Below are 17,925 nucleotides of genomic sequence, written 5' to 3'. Positions count from 1 at the left end.
ACTGACCTCTCTAGTGACCTGCAGAACATCGCTCTGTCCCATCTACCCCCTGACAGGTACATAGTGATATATCCTGCAGATTATTACATTACTGACCTCTCTAGTGACCTGCAGAACATTGCTCTGTCCCATCTCCCCCTGACAGGTACGTAGTGATATATCCTGCAGAGTATCACATTACTGACCTCTCTAGTGACCTGCAGAACATCGCTCTGTCCCATCTACCCCCTGACAGGTACATAGTGATATATCCTGCAGATTATTACATTACTGACCTCCCTAGTGACCTGCAGAACATCGCTCTGTCCCATCTACCCCCTGACAGGTACATAGTGATATATCCTGCAGATTATTACATTACTGACCTCCCTAGTGACCTGCAGAACATCGCTCTGTCCCATCTCCCCCTGACAGGTACATAGTGATATATCCTGCAGATTATTACATTAGTGACCTGCAGAACATCGCTCTGTCCCATCTACCCCCTGACAGGTACATGGTGATATATCCTGCAGATTATTACATTACTGACCTCCCTAGTGACCTGCAGAACATCGCTCTGTCCCATCTACCCCCTGACAGGTACATAGTGATATATCCTGCAGATTATTACATTACTGACCTCCCTAGTGACCTGCAGAACATCGCTCTGTCCCATCTCCCCCTGACAGGTACATAGTGATATATCCTGCAGATTATTACATTACTGACCTCTCTAGTGACCTGCAGAACATCGCTCTGTCCCATCTACCCCCTGACGGGTACATAGTGATATATCCTGCAGATTATTACATTACTGACCTCTCTAGTGACCTGCAGAACATCGCTCTGTCCCATCTACCCCCTGACCGGTACATAGTGATATATCCTGCAGAGTATTACATTACTGACCTCTCTAGTGACCTGCAGAACATCGCTCTGTCCCATCTACCCCCTGACAGGTACATAGTGATATATCCTGCAGAGTATCACATTACTGACCTCTCTAGTGATCTGCAGAACATCGCTCTGTCCCATCTCCCCCTGACAGGTACATAGTGATATATCCTGCAGCGTATCACATTACTGACCTCTCTAGTGACCTGCAGACCATTGCTCTGTCCCATCTACCCCCTGACAGGTACATAGTGATATATCCTGCAGATTATTACATTACTGACCTCTCTAGTGATCTGCAGAACATCGCTCTGTCCCATCTACCCCCTGACAGGTACATAGTGACATATCCTGCAGATTATTACATTACTGACCTCTCTAGTGACCTGCAGAGCATCGCTCTGTCCCATCTACCCCCTGACAGGTACATAGTGTTATATCCTGCAGATTATTACATTACTGACCTCTCTAGTGACCTGCAGAACATCGCTCTGTCCCATCTACCCCCTGACAGGTACATAGTGATATATCCTGCAGATTATTACATTACTGACCTCCCTAGTGACCTGCAGAACATCGCTCTGTCCCATCTACCCCCTGACAGGTACATAGTGATATATCCTGCAGATTATTACATTACTGACCTCTCTAGTGACCTGCAGAACATCGCTCTGTCCCATCTACCCCGACAGGTACATAGTGATACATCCTGCAGATTATTACATTACTGACCTCTCTAGTGATCTGCAGAACATCGCTCTGTCCCATCTACCCCCTGACAGGTACATAGTGACATATCCTGCAGATTATTACATTACTGACCTCTCTAGTGACCTGCAGAACATCGCTCTGTCCCCCTGACAGGTACATAGTGACATATCCTGCAGATTATTACATTACTGACCCCATGGTTGGTAACTGATATTGTCTCTCTGCAGGTGTATGACTACCAGGACGTGGAGGGTGAGAGGTATACCTTATGTGAAATGCCTCTGGCACCGCACAGCACTGAGACCATGTACAGTCCTCGGCGGCTCTCCCTTCCTGGGAACCTGGAGGATCCCCTGGATTTGAGGACCCCACAGAGACACTCATCTGACCCGGGCAGTTAGGGGATGGGAATAAGAGACTCTTGGAACAAGCCACATCCTGGCACAGACCGGGTATATGATGTCACGCCAGGAATCCGCCACTGTGCAATGTACTCAGACATTTCTGTGATATCAGCATTGTGAGTGCCAGCTGCGGGGGCTTCTGGGGCATTTCCTTTCCCATCTTCTGGAGGATCTCCGATAACTAATCAGAGAAGAGGGACACGGTGCTCCCAGATGATGGCGCACTGTGTTACCTGCCCTGGGATTGTGGCATGAGGAGACTGGACCCAATGATTGTCTTCCTATGTAATCCATGTACTAGCGACCTCCAGTTCTGTATGATGTCCTTGCAGAGCTGTCTCGCTTCGTGCGCAGAACACCGGTAGGAGACGGTTATGGCCGCAGTATATTACCATTTATTTGCCATGTTTCTTAAAGCTGCAATCCCTGAATAGTATGAGATCCCTCAGCCTGTCTTCTTAACACTGTTATTTTGTATTTACAGCTTGTGTTATGTGGCTGCCATGGCAACCACAGTCACATGACATATGGTGCAGTGAGGCTTTGGAATGGCAGCACAATCCCTCCTTCCTTCCTCTTATCATGTGTGTAATAAGTGGGGGGTTCTAACACAGACATCGCAATGTGCTACCTTCTATATCTCCTGGGTGTCCTAAACGACATCCTATTCATTTCACATTTATGTTAGACTGAAAATTGATATTAAATAACTTTAGGGCTGCAGCTGTCTATCGATGACATCTCCGCTCTGCTGCCATCAGCCACACCGTACTGGTCTCCTCACCGGCTCCACACCGTACTGGTCTCCTCACCGGCTCCACACCGTACTGGTCTCCTCACCGGCTCCTCACCGTACTGGTCTCCTCACCGGCTCCACACCGTACTGGTCTCCTCACCGGCTCCACACCGTACTGGTCTCCTCACCGGCTCCACACCGTACTGGTCTCCTCACCGGCTCCACACCGTACTGGTCTCCTCACCGGCTCCACACCGTACTGGTCTCCTCACCGGCTGACCGTCACCCTCAGATTCATCCTATTCCTTCTAGAAAGCACAAATTACCTGCAGCGCTTCTCAGATAGGACCATAAAGCATGAAATCACCTTCCCTTAGTAACGGAACGCTAGTGAGATTGCTCTGTCATAGGCCTGCCTGTCCCATCTGTAGGGATCCTACTACCTACTCTCACACCTGTCCCACCTGCGGGGATCATCATCCCTACTCACACACCTATCCTACCTGTGGGGATAATCCTCCCTACTCACAGACCTGTCCCACCTGTAGGGATCCTCCTCCCTACTCACAGACCTGTCCCACCTGTAGGGATCCTCCTCCCTACTCACAGACCTGTCCTACCTGTGGGGATCCTCCTCCCTACTCACAGACCTGTCCCACCTGTAGGGATCCTCCTCCCTACTCACAGACCTGTCCCACCTGTAGGGATCCTCCTCCCTACTCACAGACCTGTCCTACCTGTGGGGATAATCCTCCCTACTCACAGACCTGTCCCACCTGTAGGGATCCTCCTCCCTACTCACAGACCTGTCCCACCTGTAGGGATCCTCCTCCCTACTCACAGACCTGTCCTACCTGTGGGGATAATCCTCCCTACTCACAGACCTGTCCCACCTGTAGGGATCCTACTCCCACACCAGTCCCACCTGTAGGGATCCTAGTCCCTACTCCCACACCAGTCCCACCTGTAGGGATCCTAGTCCCTACTCCCACACCTGTCCCACCTGTAGGGATCCTCCTCCCTACTCACAGACCTGTCCCACCTGTAGGGATCCTCCTCCCTACTCACAGACCTGTCCCAACTGTAGGGATCCTCCTCCCTACTCACAGACCTGTCCTACCTGTGGGGATAATCTTCCCTACTCACAGACCTGTCCCACCTGTAGGGATCCTACTCCCACACCAGTCCCAACTGTAGGGATCCTAGTCCCTACTCCCACACCAGTCCCACCTGTAGGGATCCTAGTCCCTACTCCCACACCTGTCCCACCTGTAGGGATCGTAGTCCCTACTCCCACACCTGTCCCACCTGAAGGGATCCTACTCCCTGCTCACACACCTATCCTACCTGTAGGGATGGATCATCCTCCGTACTCACAGACCTGTCCCACCTGTAGGGATCCAGCTCCTTACTCCCAGACCTGTCCCACCTGTAGGGATCCTACTCCCACACCAGTCCCAACTGTAGGGATCCTAGTCCCTACTCCCACACCAGTCCCAACTGTAGGGATCCTAGTCCCTACTCCCACACCAGTCCCACCTGTAGGGATCCTAGTCCCTACTCCCACACCTGTCCCACCTGTAGGGATCCTAGTCCCTACTCCCACACCTGTCCCACCTGTAGGGATCCTACTCCCTGCACACACACCTATCCTACCTGTAGGGATCATCCTCCGTACTCACAGACCTGTCCCACCTTTAGGGATCCTAGTCCCTACTCCCACACCTGTCCCACCTGAAGGGATCCTACTCCCTGCTCACACACCTATCCTACCTGTAGGGACGGATCATCCTCCGTACTCACAGACCTGTCCCACCTTTAGGGATCCTAGTCCCTACTCCCACACCTGTCCCACCTGAAGGGATCCTACTCCCTGCTCACACACCTGTCCTACCTGTAGGGACGGATCATCCTCCGTACTCACAGACCTGTCCCACCTGTAGGGATCCAGCTCCCTACTCACAGACCTGTCCCACCTTTAGGGATCCTACTCCCTGCTCACACACCTGTCCCACCTGTAGAGATCCTCCTCCCTACTCACAGACCTGTCCCACCTGTAGGGATCCTCCTTCCTACTCACAGACCTGTCCCACCTATAGGGATCCTACTCCCTGCTCACACACCTGTCCCACCTGTAGAGATCCTCCTCCCTACTCACAGACCTGTCCCACCTGTAGGGATACTCCTCCCTACTCACAGACCTGTCCCACCTGTAGGGATACTCCTCCCTACTCACAGACCTGTCCCACCTATAGGGATCTCCCTACTCACAGACATGTCCTACCTGTGGGGATCCTCCTCCCTACTCACAGACCTGTCCCACCTATAGGGATCCTCCTCCCTACTCACAGACCTGTCCTACCTGTAGGGATCCTCCTCCCTACTCACAGACCTGTCCCACCTATAGGGATCCTCCTCCCTACTCACAGACCTGTCCCACCTATAGGGATCCTCCTCCCTACTCACAGACCTGTCCCCCCTGTAGGGATACTCCTCCCTACTCACAGACCTGTCCCACCTTTAGGAATCCTTCTCCCTACTCAGACCTGTCCCACCTATAGGGATCCTCTTCCCTACTTACAGACTTGTCCCACCTGTAGGGATCTTCATCCTTACTTACACACCTGTCCTACCTATAGGGATCCCCATACTCACATGTAGGGATCATATATACTCACACACCAAGTAGTGAGTTACACAACTATCTCATCTGAGTGGATCCACGTGTGAGCCACGTTCTCTACAGATACCATGTAGTGGAGTGGTACGTGGTCAGTGCAGAATATCTCACCTGTGCCAGTTCGGTCTGCCTTGCCACAATGTCCTGCCATTCCCCAATATAGAGATATTGGGGAATGGCAGGACACTTACAGATAAACCATTACCACCACATAGCGTGTTCTCCCTTCTACACATACTAATACCATATACACAGATTCCTGTATGACAGGCAGCTGGGTCAGCGTCTGACACATATCAGTGGGGTAAGACACTGCTGCAATCACAGTATCCCAGCAGCTGCGTGACGCCACCTTATGGCACCGTAACATTACAGACATAAGCCTGGTGAAGTGATAACGCATCAGCCCATCCGCTCCTAACTGGCAAGGTACAGGCTGGGTTTGAAAAATGAGTTAGCAGCCGATTGGCTAGCTGCTTTATCACTTCACTGGGATTAATACTTCTCTCCCATTGTACTGTATTGTACAGTGGTGCATGGGAAGGTTATAGGTCACTGGGGTGGGACAAGAGAGAGGTCACTGAGGTTGTGGTGACACGGGATAGGTCACTGAGGTGGGGTCAAGGGAGAGGTCACTGAGGTTGTGGTGACACGAGAGAGGTCACTGAGGTTGTGGTGACACAGGAAAGGTCACTGAGGTCACGACACGGGATAGGTCACTGAGGTCACGACACGGGAGAGATCACTGAGGCTGTTGTGACAAGAGGAGAGCTCACTAGGGTTGTGGTGACACGGGACAGGTCACTGTGGTTGTGGTGACAGGGGATAGGTTACTGAGGTTGTGGTGACACGGGATAGGTCAATGAGGTTGTGGTGACACGGGATAGGTCACTGAGGTTGTGGTGACATGGGATAGGTCACTGAGGTGGGGTCAAGGGAGAGGTCACTGAGATTGTGGTGACATGAGAGAGGTCACTGAGGTTGTGGTGACACGGGAAAGGTCACTGAGGTCACGACACGGGATAGGTCACTGAGGTTGTGGTGACACGGGACAGATCACTGAGGCTGTTGTGACAAGAGGAGAGCTCACTAGGGTTGTGGTGACACGGGACAGGTCACTGAGGTTGTGGTGACAGGGGATAGGTCACTGAGGTTGTGGTGACACGGGATAGGTCACTGAGGTTGTGGTGACACGGGATAGGTCACTGAGGTTGTGGTGACACGGGATAGGTCACTGAGGTTGTGGGGACATGGGAGAGGTCACAGGTTGTGGTGACACGGGACAGGTCACTGAGGTTGTGGTGACAGGGGATAGGTTACTGAGGTTGTGGTGACACGGGATAGGTCACTGAGGTTGTGGTGACACGGGATAGGTCACTGAGGTTGTGGTGACACGGGATAGGTCACTGAGGTTGTGGTGACACGGGACAGGTCACTGAGGTTGTGGTGACACGGGATAGGTCACTGAGGTTGTGGTGACACGGGATAGGTCACTGAGGTTGTGGGGACATGGGAGAGGTCACTGAGGTTGTGGTGACACGGGATAGGTCACTGAGGTTGTGGTGACACGGGATAGGTCACTGAGGTTGTGGGGACATGGGAGAGGTCACTGAGGTTGTGGTAACACGGGACAGGTCACTGAGGTTGTGGTGACAGGGGATAGGTTACTGAGGTTGTGGTGACACGGGATAGGTCACTGAGGTTGTGGTGACACGGGATAGGTCACTGAGGTTGTGGTGACACGGGATAGGTCACTGAGGTTGTGGTGACACGGGATAGGTCACTGAGGTTGTGGTGACACGGGATAGGTCACTGAGGTTGTGGTGACACGGGATAGGTCACTGAGGTTGTGGGGACATGGGAGAGGTCACTGAGGTTGTGGTGACACGGGATAGGTCACTGAGGTTGTGGTGACACGGGATAGGTCACTGAGGTTGTGGTGACACAGGAGAGGTCACTGAGGCTGTTGTGACAAGAGTGGAGCTCACTAGGGTTGTGGTGACACAGGATAGGTCACTGATGTTGTGGTGACACGGGATAGGTCACCAGGGTTGTGGTGACACGGGATAGGTCACTGAGGTGGTGACACGGTAGAGGTCACTGAGGTTGTGGTGACACTGGAGAGGTCACTGAGGTTGTGGTGACACGGGATAGGTCACTGATGTTGTGGGGACACGGGATAGGTCACTGAGGTTGTGGAGACACGGGAGAGGTCACCAGGGTTGTGGTGACACGGGATAGGTCACTGAGGTGGTGACACGGTAGAGGTCACTGAGGTTGTGGTGACACTGGAGAGGTCACTGAGGTTGTGGTGACACGGGATAGGTCACTGATGTTGTGGGGACATGGGAGAGGTCACTGAGGTTGTGGTGACACAGGAAAGGTCACTGATGTTGTGGTGACACGGAAGAGGTCACTGAGTTTGTGGTGACACGGGAGAGGTCACTGAGGTTGTGGAGACACGGGAGAGGTCACTGAGGTGGTGACACGGTAGAGGTCACTGAGGTTGTGGTGACACTGGAGAGGTCACTGAGGTTGTGGTGACAAGGGATAGGTCACTGATGTTGTGGGGACATGGGAGAGGTCACTGAGGTTGTGGTGACACAGGATAGGTCACTGAGGTGGTGACACGGTAGAGGTCACTGAGGTTGTGGTGACCTGGAGTGGTCACTGAGGTTGTGGTGACACGGGAAAGGTCACTGATGTTGTGGGGACACGGGAGAGGTCACTGAGGTTGTGGTGACACGGGAAAGGTCACTGAGGTTGTGGAGACACGGGAGAGGTCACCAGGGTTGTGGTGACACGGGATAGGTCACTGAGGTGGTGACATGGTAGAGGTCACTGAGGTTGTGGTGACACCGGAGAGGTCACTGAGTTTGTGGTGACACGGGATAGGTCACTGAGGTTGTGGTGACACGGGAGATGTAGGAAAGAAGATAGTGACATATTTATACATTTAATCTCGTGAAAATGGATACAAATTATCTGAATGAAACAGCTGGGCACAATTTATTTACCCAAAGCCTTAGCATTGCATTTGCTTTGGTCACTGTAAAAGACTGTAAAATCTTAATTTGCTGCTAGACATCAACAACTTAAATGATGTTTGTAATGCTTCAGACCACCCCCTTCTCATGTATAACCACACCCCCCCTTGTCACATATATAACCACGCTCACCCCCCCTTGTCACGTATGACCACGCTCATTTAAACAACTGTCAGAGCAGTGACAAATAAATAGCCAATCCCCAACCAGCCAGTCACAAGTAGTCCTGCACTGTATGCACATACCCTGGACCCTACACAAGTATGGCATAGTGTTCATCTTTGATTTGGTCTGCAGTCACTTCCTTACTGTCCCCAGTATACAGTAACCTGTCCTCCCCTTCCCCAATCTCACCAGATGCCCCCTTGCTCATATTCTCATTTTATCCCTGCTAACAACTGTCTTGCCTCCTCATTCATGTCCCAGGGCACCAGATACAAATGTTCTCTCATTAAACTGATGGCATGGCAGCTGGTCTGTTTAGAACTACCAGGGAATCCTACAAGTGTGATATTTCTGGCTGGTAAAATACATAACAAGGCCTTTACTAGTTACACTTGGCGGTGTCATTACTACTGTGACATAGGTGTGGTGCCCATTGCTGTTCCCATATTTTACAGACTGTTATTGCGGTCTAACCTGCTGTATATGTTTCTGTTATTGGTTCTGTTCATGATGATTTGCATCCATAGACCTGTCCTGGGTAGAAACCCAAAAACCTAAATGTGAAGTGTAAGCATTTTATTACTGGCTAATAAAGTGCAGTTACTACTGGTCATTACAGGTTTTCTGGTTGTTCCCATTGCCGTTCCTATGTTTTACCTCTGTTCTCTTGTGTTAGGAGGTTTACTTACGGTTCAATGTACTTTTTGTATTTTAATCACAGGCACTCCGTTCGCCAGCTTCCAGTTCTAGTTTGTGCTGATATAATTGTGGAACTCACTGACGAGGATAATAGTATTTATTTATTTGTTTCTGTACATAGGAAACCTAAGGCTGCTGTTATTAAATGAGTTGCGCCAAGTTTTCAAACACTTGGGGTAATCGTGCCTGAAACATGCTCATGAATACACTCGCTATCTTCCTCCATGTGTAGCATCTCTTCTCTAATTTTTTAGAAATGCCACAGAGCTGCGTCCTTTGAATATGTGTGTTTCTAGATTGTAGAAAAGCGGCAGAGGCCGATACCTTATTTATGTTAATAGATTTGATTGCACAACACTTTGCTCTTGCGAGGCCTTTGTCTGCACCACACGGAGTGTGACCCATCCTCTCTGTCTTTCCTCTCGTCTGTCCCTCACTAATTCTTTCAACGTGATTTGCAGTTTATCCTGCATGGCTCCCATTTAGAGTGTACCTGTCACCTGTATACCGTCCTGGTGGGCTGAACCAGACTGTTCACTAGGATATAGTGACATCATTTTGTGCCTCATACCTCAGCGATATCACTAGTCCCTAAGAGACTGAATGGTGGTTGGACAAATTGTACGCAGGTTGAAAAAAATAGGAGCAGTGATGAAACCTACGCGTTTCGCCATGCACCGCTAATGTCTTACATAAGGGAACTCTGTGTGTGGAAGTGACTGGTACACTTTAATCTCAATTGGTTATCGGAAATAATTTCACCAATCAGACTATTCTCAGACCCGCTCATCAATGACAGCACACACCTAACAGGTACACTGCAGGAAGCCTTCACTAGTTTACAGGGTACTTATATGTTAGTCGGGCGCCCGCTAAGCTATTTGCTTAGTTTTCCGCAGGGCTCGCTACGCTTCAGGCTCGGTGTCTTGCTGCGCTCGCCACACTATATAAAATCAACTCCATGCCGACATGGATAGTGGGGATATGAGCGTACTAACTATAGTGGGCGCCCAACTGACATATAAGTACTGTTTATAGTCCAAAGATAAGCTCCTGGTTCTACGGCATGAAGCAGTCCTCCTCCAGCGCTCCCTGTGTCATCACTACTGTCATCCTCGGTCCATCCAGAAAGGTCAGACGTGCAGATAGGGCTTCCTCCTATTGCCTGTCATTCTGTTGGGGGGGTCTATTTATTGGTGTTTTGGCATATGACATTCAATACTATGCACAATTCTTACTCAGCATGTGTCTGAATGCAGAATGTAGAGGTTTTCTAGGAATATGTAAAAAAATAAATAAAATACCTTATTTAAATGAATGAGAATTATAATAAACCAAATATTAGGATATAAGGTGCGTGTTTTGTCATCATTGGAAAGTTAAACATGCAGTAGTATGACAGCCAGTGTGGAATGTGAAGACCTTGTATGACCAGCGCTCTCCTCCTGGATTTCCATTACACTATCCTTACCTTTCCTATAGTTTTTAGTTATATATTTGTTTAGGTGAGAACCTGCACCTTTGTACCCATAAAGAAAAGCATGATGTATGACTAAACAGCCCCCCCCCCCCCCATGTGGGATTTCTCTCATAGCTCAATACCCAACACATGGATAGGATTATGGGGTATGAGTGAGCCGGTCCAGAGCCCATTGTTGTACCTCTACAGTATTCTATACCATGCCATAAATATGCAGCCATGTAAATCACGGCTTTGGTGAAGGGAACGTGGAGGCTGAAATGGCTGTTAGATTTCATAGTCCAGTTTGTCCAGTGTCAGGTGTGTTACAATGAGCTAAGTTCCATTGTAGCGGAAAGGTTTGTCTGACACACAGTGACCAATGACTTCAGGGGGCCATCGTTCAATGTTCACCTTGGTGAAGGTCTTGTCTGCAGGTCTCACGATGACAGTGCTCCTGGTGGCCACAGATGGGTCCTCATTAAAGAAGTTGAAAGGACGGAGGAAGAACCCCACCGCGTTTCCAGGAGTGGAAGTATTGGGGATGTCCTCAGCATGGGGGATGTGGAGGAACCCTACAGTCACCCAGGCGACGAGGTCCTGGCCAGAGAAAATTAGTCATTGCAAGTTACATTGGTTCTAGTTGGTGTTTGTGTTATTCTGTGTTAGTATCAGAGCCAAAAGCCAACTACTACAGCTCACCTGAACTATCTCCTGGTTGATAAGTTATTGCAAATATACCAACGCCTGTTCAGTATGGACATGAGTTGACTGAGGTTTACGTTAGCTGCATGCATAAATAATATACTTACTGTATCTAAATGAAGGTGGACATCGTACAGTATACTGTGGGTCACCCTGACATTAGTCTGTGTGACTAACATTGGAAGTGGTTTAAGTTAGTGTGAAATAAATTTGGCTCCATCATTATGCCCAGGAGGCATTTGTCTCTGCTCCAAACTATGGACAAACTCTTTGTAAGGTATATAAATGAGTTTAGCTACAAGTATGAAGCATAAGATGCTGACCTGATTAACAATCTCTTCATTGTTTCGTACAAATCTCTCAAAATTGACGGCTGGATCCCAGGGGTCATTCTGGTTGTACAGACTACTGCTGGTCATCTCCGAGTCCCTGTGATGTGTCACCGCTAGGCTGTACCTGTGAGAAGAGACCCAAACATTATTAATCATCTCCCACCGACTAGCCAACATTGGCCACAGCCTATACAAGAATGCAGTTAATGGACACTTGATGGATATTTGAAGTTTGCTCTAAAATTCCAGAAGAGAGAAATTAAGGAGGTTAAAGGTTGGTGGAGACAACGGGTCTAACAGCCAGAAGTGTGGACGGCCTTGGCAAACTAGAATTCCCACCTCGTGCTTATGCCAGTATCCACCTGCAAGCATTTAGTGGCAATGGCCACAGTTTTTGTATCTGTAGAATCCATCTTTACTCTTGGCTTATAAACCAGCGACATGCTGGGTCCATTCATCATATGCACGCCTCAGTCCCCGTGAAATGTATGTCTTATGTGTATTTGCAAGGTGACCATAGACACCCAGAAATGCTCATATCACAGACAGAGAGGACTGGCTGCAAACTGCGCCTCAGACAAGATGCGCGCGCATGTTGTGGACAATTGTGTTCCATGTACATCTAAGACCTTAGCACGGCTACAGGCAGGAACCCCTTATACCCACCGAAGTATTAATGGCCCTTCCCTGAGCCACGATTGCTCATTACGCTATAATTACCTGGACCATGAGATTCCTTTCTCCTCGTTCCATCCCCGTGGCAGCACGCTGTGAGCGTGGGAGTTGTACTGTATTCTGTAGCTCCTCTCATGCCCCCATTTATTCTTTTTGTTGGGGTTCCGGAACATCAAGTACCTGGGTTGGGGAGACCCAAATTTGAAGGTGTCCTTCATTTCAGTTGTCCTCAAGGTCCGCTCCATATGGGACTGAACAATAAAGTGTCCCGGACTCCAGGGGTTTAAGATGTTCTCGTACTTCAGATCAACGGTTTCGAAGCTGTTTTCGGTTCCTGAAAGTGCATAGAAAAAATCTTTCACCACATGAAAAGTATACAAAATTACAGTACATTAATATCTAGGTCAGGTTTTAGGGTGCAATTTATATTTGTAAGTATTATGCTGGTTGAAATAACACACAAACACAAATACTTTTTGTGATGTAGATGGGCCCTTACTGTGATTGCCACAATGTTTAACAGTTGTAAAATGTAGGAGGCCTTGCTGATCTTACCTGCCACATCTAGGTCAACTTTGTAGTGTATCAGGTGTGTGTGAAGGTTCCCTAGAACATGGCTGTAGACCTTGCTCCCATAGTGAAGGCCATCAGGGGTGAATAAGTAAGGCTTGAATGTACCCAGTAGCACTGACTTTCACCTCTATCACCCCATTCTGGTAGAAAATAAAGTCCCAGATGTAGTCATAGTTATAAACGGTGGATGTGGTCCTCACCACCAGCACATGATTCTCCACCCCAGCAAAGAAGTTGTAGCCACCACTGTCGTCGCTGTTGAAATGTCGGCGCAAGGCCATGCCGGTGGGCAGCTCGAAAATACACAGAGCATTTTTGTGGTGGACTGGATGGTCTGTGTTATAAAAGTGGTATATATCCTTGTAAGTGGCCACTTCAGGGCAGTCAATACCTTTGGCCAACTCATGATTTACTGACCCCATGCCCCAACCAGAGTCTATAGCTTTAGACTGCATGGCGTCTGGAGTAACCCCACTATAAAAAGCAATAGCTTCCTGGATGCTCACCTCATATGCCACCCTCTCATTGTTATATTGTATGTCATAGATCTGCAAGCTTGTGGAGGCACTTAAGCGGTAAGCAAAGTTCCAACCTGTATATTCCACATAGTTCCCCAGGACTTTGTAGCGTCTGCCCTGAGGCTCACAGATCTTTGGTCCATGTATATCTGTCCTTGTCTTAAAGTCTCAACGTGGAATGAAGGTGGAATAGGGGTCTTCCTTGCTAAACTCTGGTAAATGCAACTTGATCAACTCATTCTTCTCGTACTTCCTAACAAAGTCTTCTGTGCTGTCAAAATATTGTCCATTGTACCAGAGCTTCTCTACTCTCCAATCCTTGGGGTTCAGAGAGCGATGGTTAAGCAATAGCTGGAACCCCACAGGATGGAGAAAGTATCCTTCTACAAAGCGGTGAAACATTAACCATGTCCTGCGCTCTCCTGACTTTAAGCCGCGTGGTCCAATATCGGTGTAGGTAAAGCATCGATTTGAGCAGTTGAAGAAAGAAAACCCCGAAGTCTCCTGTAGAATCTGATTGACCTTTGTCATGACCTGCAGTAGCTTCAGGTGGATATTTTCATACTCACTTCTTGTTGTTGGCCTTGATTCAAACTTTTTTGTCCTATTTCCCATTGAATGTGGTCTGTAATAATATGGATGTGGTAGTGGTCCTACAATATATTCGGTGATGTTGGGATTGGGTTGATCTGCAAAGTAGATAATAACTTTGGCCTCCCGTTCTGGTTTTGGGCCATTTTTCTCCAGAAAGTTCAGCACCTGAGCCTTTTTAGGTAGATTATGCTCTATCATAAATATGATATTCTTGCCAAATATGTCATCTGTAGGAGCCAACTTAAAGTTCTCCTGTTCCATGAGGAAGGATTGTACAGATGTCATCTCATTGGGGGTAAGGTCTGAGAAAACAGAAGCCCCATGTCGACCTCTGTAGCTTGAATATATATTAGCAAAGGTGGGTATCAGAGTGTGCCAAGTTATCCAGAGAATATGATTGGCTTTCATCATTAAGGTAGATAGGGCAAGTCCTGAAAAACAAGAAAGGATGATCACCAGTATAGTCCATTTTTATTGGCTGATCAGTGATTGACCCCTCCCACTATAATTTGAAAGAGTGGCTGTTCTTATCTGAAGGTACAGGCATTAGGCTGAGGGTGGGAAGGTTAGGGGAGGGGGTTAGATGGAGGTTGGGAGTGTGAGGCTCTGCGGAGGGTTAGGCCTTGACGTGGTTGGGTTTAGGATCAGGGAGGGGAGGAAAGGTTAGATTTAGGTGAAGGGGAGGGTTAGTATATGGTAGAGTTAAGATTATCCTGAGAAGTGGGCTGAAGGCCCACCACACCCTAGTGCATGGTAGGGCATGAAATACTGCCTGTCGGCACATGTCGGCTCAAAAAAAAACTGTGAAAAACCCCATGTCGACCTTTTGATTGTCAACCTTGCCCATGTCGACCTAATGCTTATGTCGACCTTGACCCATGTCGACCTAGACCCATTTCGACCTAGTGGTGTCGACTTAGTTGCTGTAGACCTAATGCCCACCCCACTGAGGGGTGGGCTGAAGGGGGGTGTGGTTAGGCTCTGGGGGTGAAGTAGGCTGAGGGTGGGAAGGTTAGGGTTAGGCTGTGAGCTAGAGGGTTAGGTGGTGGGGAGGGTCAGTATTATCCTGAGGGGTGGGCTGAAGCGGGGGGGGGGTAGGCTCTGGGGGGGAATAGGCTGAGGGTGGGAAGGCTAGGGTTAGGCTGTGAGCTAGAGGGTTAGGTGGTGGGGAGAGTCAGTATTATCCTGAGGGGTGGGCTGAAGCGGGGGGGGGGGGTAGGCCCTGGGGGGGAATAGGCTGAGGGTGGGAAGGTTAGGATGCAGAGGGGCCAGGATTAGTTTTTTGATGCATAAATGTGGTCCGCAGCCACTACATGGGCGGTACAGGGGAATGTCACCTTGGGGCCCCCATCTCACAGGGGCCCCCTGGATATTTATTTCAGCTGCAGTGCACAGCAATGGAAAACTTCCAGCTGCAGAACAGCCTCTGAAAGGGAGGTGGAGTCAAAGCAGAGGGGCGGGGCTATATGGTGCTGCTAGTTAGTGGCAGCATTGTGAGAGGGGAGGATCTGCTGCAGACAGTATACCTGTCCGTGTGTGTGACTGTGGGGTGAGCAGGTACTAATTACTAATTACCCAGGCTGCAGGAGGGGCCTGGCGAGAGCCTGGGTCCGCTGCCCCCAGGGACGTGCAGTCAGGGGAGGCAGTGCCTCCCCTGTCATTAGGGATAAACATAATAAAATAAAACAAAGAATATACTTATGACACATATGTGTTACAAGTATATGCTTTATATTAATCTATTAATTTTTACACCATAATTTGTTACTTTACTGTTTCGGAGGCACCTAGAGCAGTGCCTCTGGCTCTTAATGTTAAGTTTCAAGAAAGAGGGGTGGGCAGGGGGCATGGCCAGGCACCAGGCTGCAAAATTCCATAAAAAAAACCTCTACAAGCGGCACCTATAGCAGTGCCTCAGTGACAGGGACATGCTTTGAAAGCAAGCCCCTGTCAGTGAAGCAGCTGCGATTGGTCAGTGCAGCAGAAGTTACCCAGCTGCACTGGACACAGTCTTTCGCAAACCCACCCACCTTCCCCGCATGGCGGGAGCACGGACCTCCGCACAACCCACCTCCTTCCCCACCCGGCGGCTGCTTGGTCGGACACACACACCTCCCCCATCTCCTGGTATGCACACGATGAAACCTCCACACCCCTACCCCCTTCCTTACCTGGTGGCTGCATGGACACCCACTTTTCCCCCCTCCCCTGGTGGACGCATGTTTAGAACCACTGAAAACTCCCCTTCCCCACCCGATGGGTGCACGGATCTCCGTACCCCAGCCCCCCTCCCCAAATGTCCGCGATACACAGCTCACAAACCTGTGGGCACCTCTGCTGTTCACCAAGCACGGGGACCGCAGGGGACATCCCAGAAGCCATGCCTGGAGCAAAGCTGGAGATGGCATTGCAGAAGCCAGTGATAATGCAGGTACCGGGTGCCTTATGTCTGGCAGTTGGAGATATGTTTAAGGTGCATTCTGTGTAAAAGGGCAATTAATAATGTGGGGCATTATGTATACAGGCAATTTTTATGGTAAGGTGCATAATGTGAGAAAGAGCATTAATAATGTGTGTGTATGGGGGAATTATTTGTATTAATGGGATTAATAAAGTGTGACATACCTAATTAATACATGTTTACACATTACAGTATGTCATGTGTAATGGGGTTTATTGTGTGGTAATATATGGATAAGGACATTACTAGTGTGTGTCATTCTGTGCATATGGTGTATGCGTACTGCGAATAAGGGTACGACTGTGGAGGTTGAGCGCAGTGGCATAACTACCACAGGTGCCGGGGATGCGGTCGCTATGGCACCCTTGATGATTGCAGGACCCGCCGCTCCTCTGCACCAAGTCATGCTGCTGCCACTGCCTCACCAACCACTGACCTCACCGCACGTCACTGGCTGCCCCTCACATGCATCTCCCCCCGGTGCCATCTCCCCAGTGATATCTCTGCTCCGTGTCAGTTGTCTTATTGGAAAGAGCTGCTCCGTGGCGGTGTGCATTCGACGTGTACATGCAGCCACGCCAGGGACCTCCCACAATCCAGACACAGAGGGGTGACCGGGGCCCCATCTGTAGGCCCACCTTTATCCTTGGAGAGAGATAAAGTACCGGTCAGTCGGCTCCTAGCTCCCATGTTACAGGTTGTATTTGAAAGAAGCTCTGAAAACGCACTCTGTCATTACCGGAGTGAGGTCACCTATAGTAACAGCAGCAGCAGCACAGGGGACGTCCTACGCCCAGAGTCAGGGGGTGGTTTTTACTGTATATGAGATACATATATATATATACTGTAGCACCGACATATTAGCCCGGCCTGAATGAACTCACCTGTGTGGGGGATCGGATAGGAGCAGCTCCTGGTCTCCCCGAGCGATACCTGCAAACAGAGGACTGAGAGAGGGATGGGATAAATATGGGCATTCGGCCCATGGGGTCACGTGCCAGTGCCAGAGTACATATAATGCTGGGAGAGGAGTGTGTGTGTGTGTGTGTGTGTTAGGGTGACCAACTCATCCCTTTAATCCGGGGGACATATTAATTACACAGGTTCTGTGGCTGGCTTTCACCTGGTTTTAAACTGCCACAGAACCTGTGTAATTAATATGTGTCCCGGAATAAAGGGATGAGTTGGTCTCCCTAGTGTGTGTCCCTGAGGTATAACCAGTGGCGTAACTACAGAGGGTGCAGGGGATGCAACTGCTATGGGGCCCGCCTGCCGGGCATCTTGGGGAGG

The 17,925-nt window shown here is 49.5% G+C and overlaps 2 protein-coding genes across 5 annotated transcripts in view; one reads left to right on the top strand and one right to left on the bottom strand.

The window, feature by feature from the left end:
- KCNH2 (potassium voltage-gated channel subfamily H member 2) overlaps positions 1–10,878 on the top strand; it is a 412,853-nt gene extending 401,975 nt beyond the window's left edge. For 3 of the 4 annotated variants that reach the window (XM_083186551.1, XM_083186552.1, XM_083186550.1), the window contains one exon: positions 1,815–10,878. In XM_083186551.1, the coding sequence (XP_083042677.1) occupies positions 1,815–1,988 (174 nt within the window). In that variant the 3' untranslated portion in view covers positions 1,989–10,878. The remainder of the gene's footprint in view (positions 1–1,814) is intronic. The other variant, XR_014474764.1, reaches the window with a different exon arrangement.
- LOC146079879 (diamine oxidase [copper-containing]-like) lies at positions 10,503–17,663 on the bottom strand. The gene is given in 6 exon segments (XM_083186556.1): positions 10,503–11,377; positions 11,806–11,938; positions 12,535–12,823; positions 13,045–13,150; positions 13,152–14,605; positions 17,520–17,663. Coding segments are annotated over 5 exon segments (2,226 nt in total). The 5' UTR covers positions 14,586–14,605; positions 17,520–17,663; the 3' UTR covers positions 10,503–11,113.
- Positions 17,664–17,925: the final 262 nt, after the last annotated feature.

Source organism: Crinia signifera, chromosome 5 (genome assembly GCF_055691185.1).
Source record: "Crinia signifera chromosome 5, ASM5569118v1, whole genome shotgun sequence".
NCBI lineage: Eukaryota > Metazoa > Chordata > Amphibia > Anura > Myobatrachidae > Crinia > Crinia signifera.
This window is presented reverse-complemented; position numbering and strand designations above follow the sequence as displayed.